At 50.2% G+C, this 14,060-nt stretch overlaps 1 protein-coding gene across 6 annotated transcripts in view; it reads left to right on the top strand.

The window, feature by feature from the left end:
* The window catches only part of EP400 (E1A binding protein p400), a 1,542,855-nt gene that overhangs the window by 802,290 nt on the left and 726,505 nt on the right, over positions 1 to 14,060 (top strand). For all 6 annotated transcript variants that reach the window (XM_069620067.1, XM_069620064.1, XM_069620063.1 and 3 more), the window contains one exon: positions 4,378 to 4,514. In XM_069620067.1, the coding sequence (XP_069476168.1) occupies positions 4,378 to 4,514 (137 nt within the window). The remainder of the gene's footprint in view (positions 1 to 4,377; positions 4,515 to 14,060) is intronic.

The following is a 14,060-nucleotide window of genomic DNA, read 5'->3' as shown; positions in this document are numbered from 1 at the left end:
GTTGGAGCTTTTCCAGCTCACCCTGGAGGAAAAGGAGGGCTTACTGTACCAACGCTGGAAGGTGAAGAGGAAGACTATCCTGTCTGTACTGCTCCTGGACGATGTCTGGGATGAAGGGCTGGCGCTGTGAAGAACCCTGCTTCGGCCTAAGTGGAGCGAGACCAGCTTGAGAAAAAGTACCAGGTGCCAGAGTCTGTTCCCAAGTGCCTTCCGGTCTCAACTGTCCCCGGACTCTGTGGTCTCGGCGGCCACCAGGAAGAAGTCGAGTTCATAGTCTCCTTGGTCTGTACCCCCGGACAATGAAGGGAAGAAACAGGATTCTATGGGTAGAAAGGTAATCTACTCTGCAGCGACGATGGTAAAGGCGGCCAACGCCTTAGCGAACGTGGACAGATACGACCGGGAGCTTTGATACAAGATGGCTCTGCTCCTGGATTTCCTCCCCGATGACAAACGGTTGAGGCTTTGGAGAACTTCCAAGAAGGCGTGGTGGTGTCGGAACACGCCATCACGGTGGCACTGGAGATTGTAGACCTGGGATTCCGCCAGATGGGCAACATTGTTTGCCTTCGCTGTCGTGGGTGACTCAAGGCCACCAACTTCAGGCAGGAGGTCCAGACTAGGGTCGTGAACATGCCGTTTGACGGAGCTAACCTGCTCGGGAAGGCCGTCGATGAATCCCTCCAGGCCATCAAAACTGACACGAAGACGGCCCGTGCCTTGGGCATTCTGCTGCTGCAACAACATCTGTCCTTTCATCCCTCCAGGAGGGAAGTCTAGCAGGTCTTCAAAGGATTTCGGCGGGGGCTCATCCTCTTACCCCCAACCCTCCCGTTCCTTGACCCAGGAAGCCAACAGGGGTTGCTGCAAGGCCTTCAGAGGTGACTGTCGTAGTTGCCAAGGCTCCCAGGGCAGCGCGCCAACTGCCAAGCACGACTGAACCGGCAAGGGCGTCGGGCCCCTATCCCTACACCTCATGGCAGGCCAGCTGGCGAACTTTGTCAGCGTATGGGAGACCATCTCCACCGAACGATGGGTTCTGGACGCTCTTGCCCACAGGCACAAGTTTCAACAAGTGACCGCAAATACCACTGATCGCCCAACAGGAACACCACATACCTCAGCTGCTGCTGGAGGTTTGGTCCATGTTTTAAAAAAAAGGGGGTGATAGTGAGTTCCAAAGCGACTCCGGGGCTCCAGAGTGTACTCAAGGTACTTTCTCGTAAGAAAAAAGCTTGGGGGCTGGAGGCCCATTCTCAGCCTATGATGGCTCAAGAAGTACTTAGTCCCAGAAGTACAGGATGGTTACGCTGCAGCACGTGCTCGGCCAGCTGGAGGAGGCAGACTTTCTGTTGTTGGATCTAGAGGGCGAGTATTTCCACGTCCCCATACACAAAGGACACTGCAAGTTTCTGTGCTTCGTCATTCAAGGGAAGCATTACCAGTTCAAGGCTCTTCCCTTCGGACTGAAGTCAGCACCCAGAGTCTTAACGAAGTGCCAAGCTCCTGTGGTGGCCCGTCTACGATTGCAAGGGATCCATGTGTACCCTTACCTGGATGACTGGCTCATCCGGGCCAGGTCAAAGGACATCGCCGTCGACCACACAGCAAAGACCGTCCGCCTGCTGACGGAACTGGTGTTCTGTGAATTATGCAAAGTCCTGCTTGACTCCATCACAGGACGGGCTGTTCCTTGGATCCAGGCTCGACAGTGTCCTGCCTGGCGTCACCTTTGGAGCTGAGGATATCGGCCATCTTAGGCAAAGTGCAACAGCACTGAGGGTCGCCACGGTGAGGAACTTCAAGTATCTACATGGCATGATGCCGTCATGCATATACCTGATTCGGCTCTGCAGGTTGCGGATACTCCCTGTTCAGGAATTCCTCGATGCCTGTTGGGTCCAGGTGTCCGGAGACTTCAGGACAGGATTGTGCTTGATGAGGGGTTTGTCGAGCGATAAGGTGTTGGGTCCAGGTGTCCGGAGACTTCAGGACAGGATTGTGCTTGATGAGGGGTTTGTCGAGCGATAAGGTGGTGGGGCGTGTGCTCCAATATCGGCAGAAGCATGGATTTCCAGCGTCCCCCCTTCCCCCCATACCCGGAGACGGTCACGACAGATGCTTCCCTGGAAGATTGGGGAGCTCACACCAGACGTCTTCGCACCTGAGGCCTATGGCTGCCAGAGGAGAAGATGCTACATATCAACATTCTGGAACTACGAGCAGTGTTTTTGGCCCTCAAGTAGTTTCTGACATCCCTCAAGGGCAAAGTGGTGATTGTCTTCATAGACAATATCACCACAATGTTGTACATCCAGAAATGGGGGGAGGGACACCAGATCCCCAGCGCTCTCCAAAGAGGCGCAGAACTTGTGGCACTGGGACATCGCCCAGGGGATGTTCCTCATTCCATTTCACCTGACAGGAGTAAAGAACACTGTGCCGACTCTCTAAGCAGGGAGCTGCGCTCTTGCTACAAGTGGGAGCTTCGAAGTGGACAACCTTTTCCTCAAATGGGGCAGTCCCCAGATCAATCGGTTTGCGATGAACATCAAGTGCCGGAGGTTTGCCAGCAGATTCCCCCAGCCAGGCAGCATGGGGGACGCGTTCTCATTCCCTTGGGAAGGTTAGTTTCTGTATGCTTTCTGTCCGTTGCTGTTACTTTGAGTCATCAATCAACTAAACCGGTACCGGTGCAGGATGATCCTCGTGGCCGATTCAGATCTGGTACCCGGACCTTCCTCAGCATGTCGGCGTCCCCTCCAGTCAAGCTGCCAGTGGTCACAGATCTTCTCGCCAGGGAAGTAGGCTCAATTCTGCACCACGACCCGAGGTCTCTGAACCTGAAGGCCTGGCTTCTGCAGTGTTTGAGTTTGGGGGCTACAATCATCCAGCGGACTGCAAGGAGATATTCGCCAAGGCCAGGGCGTCTACTTTAAAATTCTACGGACACAAATGGAAGCACTCTGCAATTTGGTGCAGTTCGCAGAAGATCAACACTCTGAGGGTCACGGCCCTCGAGTACTTCCGTATTTACTGTCATTGACTAAATCTGGGCTGGCTCACGCCTCCATCAATGTTCATCTGGCGGCTATCACACACTACACCAGATATCCGGGATGGTCATCACGGTAGTTGCACAGTTTAGTTAAGGGGTTCATCAAGAGACTGTTTGGTTTGTTCCTGCTGGTGAAGGCTCTGGCCCCGGTGTGGGAACTAGATGTGGTCCTGACTAGGCTCATGGGGGCTTCATTCGAACCTATGCATTCAGCTCCGCTCAAGTTTCTTTGGTGGAAGACTGCTTTCTTCATGGCCATCACCTATGCAAGACGAGTAGGTGAGATCCAGGCCCAGTCATGCAAGCGGCTGTACTTGACTTTCCACGAGACAAGGGTGGTGCTGCGGACGCACCCCTCCTTCATGCCCAAGGTACAGCCGGAATTTCATCTCAACGAGCCCTTGGTGTTACCTGTGTTTTTTCCAACGCCTTTGTCGCCGGCTGAAAAGATTTTACACTCACTGGATGTGGCTAGAGTGCTGAAGTTTTGTGTGGCCTGCACAAATAGTTCTCCAGTATGGGTCTGGCATGGATTCGGATGCGAATCCTCCTGCCTGCCCCTCTGCGGCGCTTCTCTTGGTCCTACTGCACTTTACGTGCTACGAAATCTGAAGATGGCGGCCAGAGGGGGGGTTTAGGGAGAGGCCAGTCATTGGCTGGGGGCAGTATGACCCAGAGCTCAGTGATTGATTTATAGGAGAAAGACAGTTTTCTTTTACAGAGGATTCCCAGCCTGATTGGGAACATTCATGAGCATGTGAATCCATGCCAGACCCATGCTGGAGAACAACAGTTACAGGTAAGTAACTTGTTCCTTAGCAGCCTCTGTTATAGGCAATAATTGTAAGATTGCCCTAGTGGGCAGCCTTTATACTGTCATGGTGGTCGTGTTCAAAAGTAAAGCGCAGGTGCCCTGTTGCGAGAGCTTCCGAAAAGTGAATGTGTATGTAATAATAGTTCGATTCATTTAATACTTATCAGTGAAGTTCATGGCCTAAATAAACAATGTTATTTCCGTTCATTCTGCTGTACTTGTGTAAAGAGTGTTCGGTGTGTGTGCTTAGCTGAACTCTTCACTGCTCTCACTCAAATGCTCAACTTTACTGCCCAGTAATAACACTACCTTGATGGTTTGGCTAGACATTCATTTTTTCCCCTGTTCACTAGAATAGGGTTCCCTCTCAGAATCCGTCCGCATTGTTGATTCTGAAAATCCTTATGAACACTACGTTAGTATCTCCTCCATGTCATAGAGAGTATTTGAACACATAGGAAGCTCCCACAAAGTTGTTAATGTCTGCTTTCCCCCTTCCCCCCAGATGACTCAACCATTTATTTTGCGGCGATCCAAAAGGGACGTGGAAAGACAACTGACCAAGAAGTATGAACATGTGTTGAAGTGTCGCCTGTCCAATCGACAGAAGGCGTTGTATGAAGATGTCATTCTACACCCTGAGTAAGGAGTCTCTTTGCATGGGGCTGTCTCTCTACAAAAGGGGCCCTTGTGTCATACTTTCTTTGGCCATTTGACATTCAATGGATATTGCTAATATGTTAAAACATTTTGAAACAATTTAAAAGGAGGTTAACGAAATAAATTCCCTTCGAGGGTCTGATTATGCGTCGCAGATGAGGTAGCGGCAGGTACAAAATGTGTTTTAAAAAAAAAAGAAAAAGTGTAACTGCTGGACGTGATTATCCAGATGTTGCGTGTCAAAGTATCAGAAGAAAAAGGTGTTGGGTAGAATTTCCATCTTCTGATATTTGTTAAATAATAATTTCATAGCAATGATAAATCTTCCTGACCTGTCAACCCCAAAACCTTTTGCTTTACTGGTGGATTATTGTTCCATATACCTTATTGTGTGGCAACCCTTTTCCACATTTACAGATTTTTATTCTTGTTATGGGTGTTATTTTTAAGCACTTTTTTTAAAAATTATTTTTATTTCTTTCTCTTTATTTTTAGTCTCTTTTTAATGTTATCCTCTTTGGCACATACTGCCTATTGTTGCTGGGTTGCCCTTGGGTCTCCCCTTTTGACTTTCTCTGGCTAACCTTCTGTTAGGGTGAATTCTCATTTATGTGCTAATTCCCTTCAACCTTAGAGACCCCCAGCTCTTTTGTTGGACTTTAGGACTTTTAATTTTTATTCTGGAGTGAGAGACCTTGTTTTCACTCTCTCTCTCATGTATTTTTGATCTGATTTGGATTCTGTAGTGTCTTTATTTTTGTAGTCTGACAAACTCAATATGCATCTACCTTTTGTATTGTGACACACAGGACCTTCAGTGCAGTGTCACAGAGAAGTCCTTTGGATTTCTCATAGGGTTTAAATACCTTCTCTTGGATAAACGACTGTTTCCAAGACTAGTGAAGTGAAATTCACTTTACTTACCTTTTCTCTCTGTAGACCCAGCACACACCATGTTATGTTACTTGGTAGCCACTTTGGCTACTTACTCATGTAACATTTTTTGTTACCCTCACTACATTTAATGGCTGGTGGCAGTGGTTTAATTTTCCTACCATGGTGCGTTTTTACCACAGGCTGAATGCTCAGCTGCAGTATTGCACCCATGTGTGCATTTTGTCAAAATGGCCCGGTCTTCTTTTTTTGCTATTTGTTTCTTGGGTTTTACTCTGCACGACAAACCAGGTTTAACCTTTTTGTTTTTTGCCTTTGGCGGGCTTCAGTGCTGAAACCCGCCTTTGGCTCTAGTGTGTCTGCCAGGACAGGAAGTAAAAGAGGTGCCCAAAACTCCCTGTCGTTGGTCTCCTTTGTTAACTGAATGCACCCAATGCTGATTGATTTATTGGTTGGCTGGCTGGCTGTCCTTGCAGGGAGATACTTGCATCAAAGGAGAGGTCTCTTCAACAGAAGGCAGAGTCAACCACCTGAAGAAGCATCTGACGAAAAACTGGAATAGAAGCTTGCTGTACCCTCCTGGACCCTTGACGTGCCCGGTGAAGCCCTGCTGCAGTATTGAAGCTCCAATTTTGTATAGATTAGAGAAGCCTGGAATGGATGACTTCTTCCCATGGGTTGGTGGGACCAACTGACCTCAAGACTTACTTTGCTGGAACCCCGCTCCCTGCTGGCGGTACTTACTTCCTTGCTGCTGCTGGAACAGAGTGCCAGGGGTTAGGAAACCCAGAAATGAGTGCATAGTTTTTAAGCCGCACTAGAGCTCCAGGAAGATCCTCAGGACCCTCCCAAAGCAGGACGACCCAAGCCTAAGCCACCTCAACAGAGTGCTGGACCCCAGAAGCAAGGTGAGCCCATCAAGTGTCCAAGAACCGCAGTGGTGCTATTGTCCGGTAGCTGAAACCGCAGATTTGGAAAGAGCGCATAGCCGCTGCCGACCTTTGAACTGCAGTGCAGGAGTCCTCCAGACGTCCTCCCTCTTGTCCCCACGACGGAGGACCCGGAACGCAGGACCTGCAGGACTGCAACCTGAACACAAGCCAGCTGGATCCTCTTCTACCAAGCTAAGGTACTGTCTTGACTAAAGGGGTACGTAACTTTTTTGGTCCATTGCTTATTGGTTCTCACTGGAGACTTACAGTAGCAGCTTTTTCTGCAGAGTTGCTCGCAGCTTTTGTTCGTGACCAGTCTATGGCTTGTGGGCCTACAGTGATTCTTTTTCTACAAACTCTCTTAAAACATAGTGCAAGGCTTTTATGCTACCTGTAGAAGTGCTTCAGCTCCTTAGACACTATGCAAAGTGACTTTGGCTGTTCTGGCTCCCTGCAGACTCTTCTGACTGTCAGGGAGAATTCACAGAAATGTGTTAATTCCCTTCTTCCTTAGAGACTCCCATCTCTTTTTGCTGGACTTTAGGACTTTTTATCTCATGTAATTTTAATGTGATTTATTCTGTTTCTTCTGACTTAGGAGTCTGACAAACTCCATAGGCATCATCTTTACATGGCGTCACACAACACCTTCAGTGCAGTGGCACTGGGAAGTCTTTCAGATTTTCCAAAGGTTTAAATACCTTCTCTTGGATAAACTACTGTTTCCAAGAGCAGTAAAGAGAAATTGACTTTACTTGCATTTTGTAACTTTCTAGACCCAGGACACACTATCTTACCATAGGGTGCTGGAGGGGTTACTTAGTTTTCCCTTTGTTTGTTTCTCATGTAAAATTTTTGTTACCCTTCCTACAATTAATGGCTGGTGGCAGTGGTTTACTTTTTACTACCATTGTGTGTTTCTACCGCGGGCTGCGTTCGCAGCCACGGTAAGGCACTCATGGGTGCCCATTGGGTCGAAATGGCCTTGGTCGTCTTTTTCGCCATTTCTTGTCGGTAAGGTCCGTCTTGAGATTTACTCTGCGCGCCAAACCAGATTTGGTCCCTTTGTCTGTTTTTCCTTTGGAGGGATTCATGAGTGAAGCCTGCCTCTGGCTCCAGTATGTCTGGCAGGGGCAGGAAGTGAGGGAGGTGCCCGAAACTCCCTGTGCTTAATCCCCTTGGTTACAAGAATGCACCCAAAGGCCAAACAGGACAGAGGACCTGGCCTTACTGAAGGCCCAGGTACACCAGACGAAGGCAGCGCTTTGCATCGAGGTGGTGGTAGCGTCCCTTTCGAAGGCCATAGACTCGGTGCTTGGTCTTCGCAATCTTCCCCGGCTTTGCCTTCTCCTTAGGGGATGGGTCGGGCCTATGCTCTCCTTTGGCATTCTCCGTCGCAGGTAGGCCGGACACTGTACCCTGTTTGGACTTTTCCTTGGTCTTCTCCGACCGAAGGCCATAGACTCGGTGCCAGACTCGGTGCCCAATTGCTTACGGGCCCAGCCATCACCGGACTCTGTGCTTTCCGCAGCGGCCAAGAAGTCGTTGTCTGGATCATTGTCTTCTGCGGCAGCCTCCCCTTCCTTGACACCGAGGGTAAGAAGTTGGACTCGATGGGGATGAGAGTTATCTATTCCACAGCGATGACCATCAAGGCCGCCAAAGCCCTCATCGTCGCACGGTATGACCGGAATCTATGGTTCAAGCTCGCTCCTCTACTGGATTTCCTCCCCGATGATAAGAGGTCAGAAGCTTTGGATATACTGTAAGAGAGGTGGCTTCGAAATCACACAATCACAGTGGCCATGGACACTGTGGAGGCGGGTTTCCACCATATTGGCAACAGCGTTTGCCTTTGGTTCCTTGGCTGGCTCAAAGCCACCAACTTCGACAGGAGGTCCAAACCAGCGTTCTGGACATGCCCTTTGGGGATAACCTTTTTGGGAAGGTGGTGGATGAATCCCTGCAAGCCACCAAGGGGGACACGGAGACGGCACATGCCATGGGCACGCTTCAGCAACGTTGGCAGTCTTCGAGAAGTTTCGGGGGGGTCTCTTCTTACCGTCAACCCTCCCGCTCCTCGGCCCAGGAAACTAGCAGAGGCCGTTCCAAGGCCATCGGTGGAGGTTGACGCCTGGGGCCCGCAAGGCAACCCGTCGACCTCCGAGAAGAAATGGAATGGCCAAGTTGTCGTGCCCCCACCTGTGCACCCCGGTGAGAGGCCGGCTGGCGAACTTCGCCAGCGTTTTGGAGACCATCTCCTCTGTCCGTTGGGTGCTGGACGCTCTCGCTCACGGACACGCTTTAGAGTTCCAACGGAAGTGTCCTCAAATACCGCCAGTGGCCCGGCAGGAAAACCACATCCCTCATCTGCTGCTAGAGTTGCGGGCCATGTTAAGGAAACGGGCAATAGAGCTGGTCCCAAAGCAACTTCGCAGATCCAGAGTTTATTCAAGGTACTTCCTCATTCGAAAGAAGATCGGGGGTTAAAGGCACATTCTCGACTTGCGATGACTGAACAAATACATAAAGTCCTAAAAGTTCTGCATGGTCACTCTTCAGCATGTGCTTGGACTGCTGGAAGAGGGACACTTTGTCTTCGTTGGACCTGAAGGATGCGTACTTCCACATCCCCATTCACAAGGGACACCGCAAGTTTCTACGCTTAGTCGCTCAGGGGAAGCATTACCAATTCAAGGCCCTCCCCTTCGGAATGAAGTCGGCGCCCAGGGTCTTCAAGTGCTTGGCGCTGGTGTCGACCCATCTCCGGCTGCAAGGGATCCATACATACCCTTACTTGGACAACTGGCTCATCCGGGCCCGATCAAGATAGATCGCCATCGACCACACAGCGAGGACCGTCTGCCTACTGACAGAGCTGGGGTTCTCGGTGAACTATGCAAAGTCCTGATTGACCCCATCGCCGGACGCTCTTTTTCTGGGATCACGACTCAACACAGTATCATGCCTGGCATCACAGTCGGAAGAGAGGATAGTGGCCATCCTGGGCTAGGCTCAGCGGATGCTAGCACTGAAGATCGCCACAGTTAGGGCCATGAAGTTGCGCATTTACTTAGTCCGGCTCTGCAGGTTACGAATGCGCCCACTGCAGGAGTTCATAGATGCCCATTGGGTCCAAGTATCCGAAAGCTTCCGAGACAAGATTACTCTTGATGAGGGATTCCATCGGGCTGTAAGGTGGTGGGGCGTGCGCTCGTATTTCCAGACCCCACCACACCAGTTGTCTGTCACCACGGACGCTTCCCTGGAAGGATGGGGAGCCGATTCTGAAATCCTTCACGCCATAGGCCTGTGGCTGCCAGAGAAGACGTTGCACATCAACGTTCTGGAGCCACGGGCAGTGTTCCGTCCGTCAAGGGCAAGGTGGTGCGGATCTTCATAGACAATACCACCACAATGTTTTACATCTGGAAACGGGGGCACCAGATCCCCGGCGCTCCCCAAAGAGGCGCAGGACTGGTGGCACTGCGCCGTGGCCCAAGGGATGTTCCTCATTTCTTTTCATCTGGCAGGAGTAAAGAACACGGTCACCGACTCCCTGAGCAGGGAGCTTCGCTCGTGTCACATATGAGGATTTCGGCACGACCTATTGTGGAAGTTTTTCATCAAATGGGGCAACCCCCAGACCAACTTGTTTGCGACAGCGACGAACATCAAGTGCCGGAGGTTTTCCAGCAGGTTCCCCAAGCAGGGGAGCATGGGGGATGCATTCTCATTCCATTGGAAAGGCCTCTTTCAGCATGCATTTCCTTCGTTGCCATTGTTACTTCGACTCATCAGTCAACTCAGACTATGCCGGTGCCGGGTGATCCTAGTTGCACCGGCATGGCAGAGGCAAAGCTGGTACCCGGACCTTCTCAGCATGTCCGTGTCTCTGCCAGTCAAGTTGCCAGTGGTCGCAGGCCTGCTCGCCGGGGAAGGAGGTGCCATTCTCCACCATGATCCAGGGTCACTGAACCTGAAGGCCGGGCTCCTGCAGCATTAGAATTCGGTGGCTGCGATCTTCCGGCGGGTTGCAAGGAAGAGCTTGCCAAGGCTACAGCTTCGTCTACCTTGAAATGCTTCGGGCTCAAGTGGAAGAGATTTGCCATTTGGTGCTGTTCCCAGAAGATCAACCCTCTGCGGGTCAAGGCCCCTCAGGTGCTTCCATATTTGCTGTCCTTGGCTAAATCGGGGCTGGCTCACTGCTCCATCAAGGTACATCTGGCGGCTATCTCCCGCTACACCAGAGCCCTAGGATGACACTCCTTGTAGTCGCCCCGGGTTGGCTAAAGAATTCGTCAAAGGACTGTTTCGCTCGTTCCTGCCGGTGAAGGCTCTGGCACCGGCGTGGGAGCTTAATGTGGTGCTTACTAGTCTCATGGGTCCCCTGTTCAAGCCTATGCATTTGGTTCCACTCTAGTTTCTGTAGTGGAAAACAGCTTTTCTTGTGGCCATCACTTTTGCACGATGAGTGGATGAGATTGAGGCCTTTCCTGTAAACCACCTTACTTGACTTTTCACGAGACGAGGGTCGTGCTGCGGACGCACCCCTCCTTCATGCCCAAGGTGCTGTCGGACTTTCATCTAAACGAGCACTTCGTGTTACCTGTATTTTTTCCGACGCCTTCGTCGCCGGTTGAGAGGACTTTTCACTCGCTGGATGTGGCTAGAGTGCTGAAGTTTTATGTGGCCCGTACAAAGAGTTTCCGGAAAACCTTTTAACTTTGCATGAATTTTGGCCCTGTGAACCATGGGAAGGCCATGTCCAAGGCTTCCATTTCCAGATGGCTCTCCAGCTGTATCACCCACTGTCGCCGATTGGCAAACCGACCGCTGCCCGGCCGTCCGATAGCCCATTTCACCAGAGTGATCGCTACTACGGCGTTCCTGTCTGGGGTGCCCCTGCTGGACATCTTCAGGGCTGCTACGTTGAGGTGGACTCTCACCTTTCCGAGATTCTACTGCGTCGACATGGCTTCCAGGGAGGAGTCCAGATTCGGCCAAGCAATGCCGCGCAGCCTGTTCGCTTGAAGGTGAGCCTGCTGAGGAGGTAAGAGATTCTCATGTTGAGCCTTGCCACCTCCTGTGGTTGCACATGTGTGTACTGTTATGTAGTCTTATTCATGAGCATCTGAATCCATGCCAGAACCCATGCTGGGGAAGGAACAAGCTACTTACCTGTAACTTTTGTTCTGCAGCATGGGACTGGCATGAATTCGCATGCGAACCCTCCCGCCTAACCCGCTGCGGCTCTTCTCTTGGTCCTACTGCCACTTTACGTGCTACCAAATCTGAAGATGGCTGCCAGAGGAGGGGTTTAGGTGGAGGGCAATCATTGGCTTGGGGCAGTATGACCCAGAGACCAGTGATTGGTGGTTAGGAGAAACACAGTTCAGAAATGAAACTGAAAATTATTTTTTCTTTTACCGAGGATTCCCAGCCTGACGACATAGAATATTCATGAACATGTGAAAACATGCCAGACCCATGCTGGAGAACAACAGATACAGGTAAGTAATCTGTTGCTTTCCCAGAGCTGGAGTTCAGCAAACTCGACCCAGGGGAGCATGCTGTTAGGGAGAATTCTCATTGATGGCTAATTTCCCTGACCTTGTGAGTCCCCCAGCAGCTTTGCTGGACTTCTGGAGTTTGTTGCCACTTGGTAAGAGTGTGAGCTTTTCCCCCACTCTTACCTGTGTTTTGCCATGTGTATTTCCTCTATTTTTGTGATTGTGGACTCTGGAGTACACCACTTCAGTAGCCCCCTTCTTTTGTGTGTCACGCAGCACCTTCAGTGCAGTGGCACAGGGTTGTCTTTGAGACTTCCCACTGACTCCTTTTCTGAGGCTGACTACCGTCCCCCAGAAAAGGGTAAAGTTGCCATTAACTTTAATTAGTCAATCTACCACAGATCCAGTACACCCCGTCTTCCGTGGAGTACTGGAAAGGGTTACTTCGTATCCCTTTTATCTTTACCTCCTAGAGCATTGTTTTGCTCTTTTAACATTTAGACTTGGCTGGTGACAGTGATATCTACCCTAACTTTTCTACCGCGATTATGTTAGATAAATGTGGTATTGTTTTAGGCTATTATATTAGCCTCAAACATAAACCCGCTTGACCAAATTGTCTTTCTCTTGGCTCCGGTAGGGTTTATTCGCTATTTCTTTTTGTCAAAGTCCTCCTTGTGTTTTACTTTGCTCAGCAAACCAGGTTCGCCTTCTTTGTTCAACGTCTTTTGGTGGGCTTCTGCAGAGAAGCCCTCCTCTTGGCGCCTGGGTGTCTAGGTGGGCTGAATTTGAGGGAGGGATGTAGTCACCCCCCTGCACAGGGTATCCTAGGAAACCCAAGTCGCACTTTGCCATGATTGGCTGTCCAGGCTGGACAACCCCCCCCTGCTGGGTGATTGACAGCCAGGCTGTGTGAATGGGGGGTTTTGCGCATAAAAGGCAGGTCTCTTGGGCTAGAAGTCAGTCGCCACTGGAACTACAAGGAACCGAAGAGAAGCGGAGAAAACGACGACTGCTGCAACTAGCCCGTCCCGGTGAAGCCCTGCTGCAGTCCTGAGCTATCTACCCTTAGTTGACCAGAGACGATCCAGTCCAGAGTAGTCTTCACTTGAGCTTGATGGGGATAACCAGCTCATCTTCCACAGCCAGAGGATCCTCTTCCTTGGTCGAAATCACTGCACACTGCTGTAGTGGTCCGGATAGCCATCTGAAGAGCCTCTCCTGTTTTTAAGGAGCGCTCCTTTTATTCTCTGTCGCTGCTGCCGGCCTCATCCCTGTGTGGTGCAGACCCCGTCTGACATCCTCCTTCACCTCGAAGCTCCAGGAACCGTGGGTCTGCGGGAAACCATCAGGAACTGCCAGGGCACCGGCTGCACCATTGGAATAAGGTACTGTGTTCTGCTTGAGGAAACGGGGTGAACCCCTTTTCTTCATTTCCAAGGCTTTCCCTTGTCTTCCCTCCTTCTTATAACTTTTGCTTCCGAACCTTGACAATATCAAAGTACTCTTGGCTACGTTGAATCGTGAACTGTCTGAATGTGATCCTCGACAACAGGCCCCCGGTGTCACTTGACCCTGGCTCCGGCCCTCTGACTCTTGAACTCCTGTCAACGAGTGATTCTCGATTCTGTCTGCCTAACTATAATATTGCCTTTGATTTTTTTCCTCCAACTCCCTCTGGGTATCTCGGGTGCTAAGTTTGTTTTTGCCCCGGTAGCATTTCATGTTACGGATACGTGTTTATTCAGTAGACCGAGCTGTCAAAAAGTGATCGCAATTGTATTCACGGTAATGTGTTTTGTTGAGAACACCGGTCCATTCAAACACAGGGTACTTACCTTGAGACATACTGTACAAAGTAAATTGGTTAGTTGTAGTATATTTTTTGTGTGGTTTTAAATTTAATAGAAGTGTCGTGTTTATAACAAATGGTTTAAAAATAAATGTACTTCTATTTTTCTACCTGAAACCTTGAGTCGGTGTTTGCTTGAGTCAAAGTAATGGTGGTCTATTTGTGATTTGCTACTGCTCATATACTCTTGAGATGAGCCTGGCTGCTCTGCCACTGCTACCACTCTGACATAGTAGTACAGGCTTGTACCAAAGGTAAAACTTGTATTTCCACCTGTTGTCTTAATTGTGTGTAGTGGTCCCTAAGGGCACTGCACAGGATTCTGCCTAACACATGC

The sequence above is a fragment of the Ambystoma mexicanum genome, chromosome 10, assembly GCF_040938575.1.
Source record: "Ambystoma mexicanum isolate Mex_15411 chromosome 10, UKY_AmexF1_1, whole genome shotgun sequence".
NCBI classification, from domain to species: Eukaryota; Metazoa; Chordata; class Amphibia; order Caudata; family Ambystomatidae; genus Ambystoma; species Ambystoma mexicanum.
This window is presented reverse-complemented; position numbering and strand designations above follow the sequence as displayed.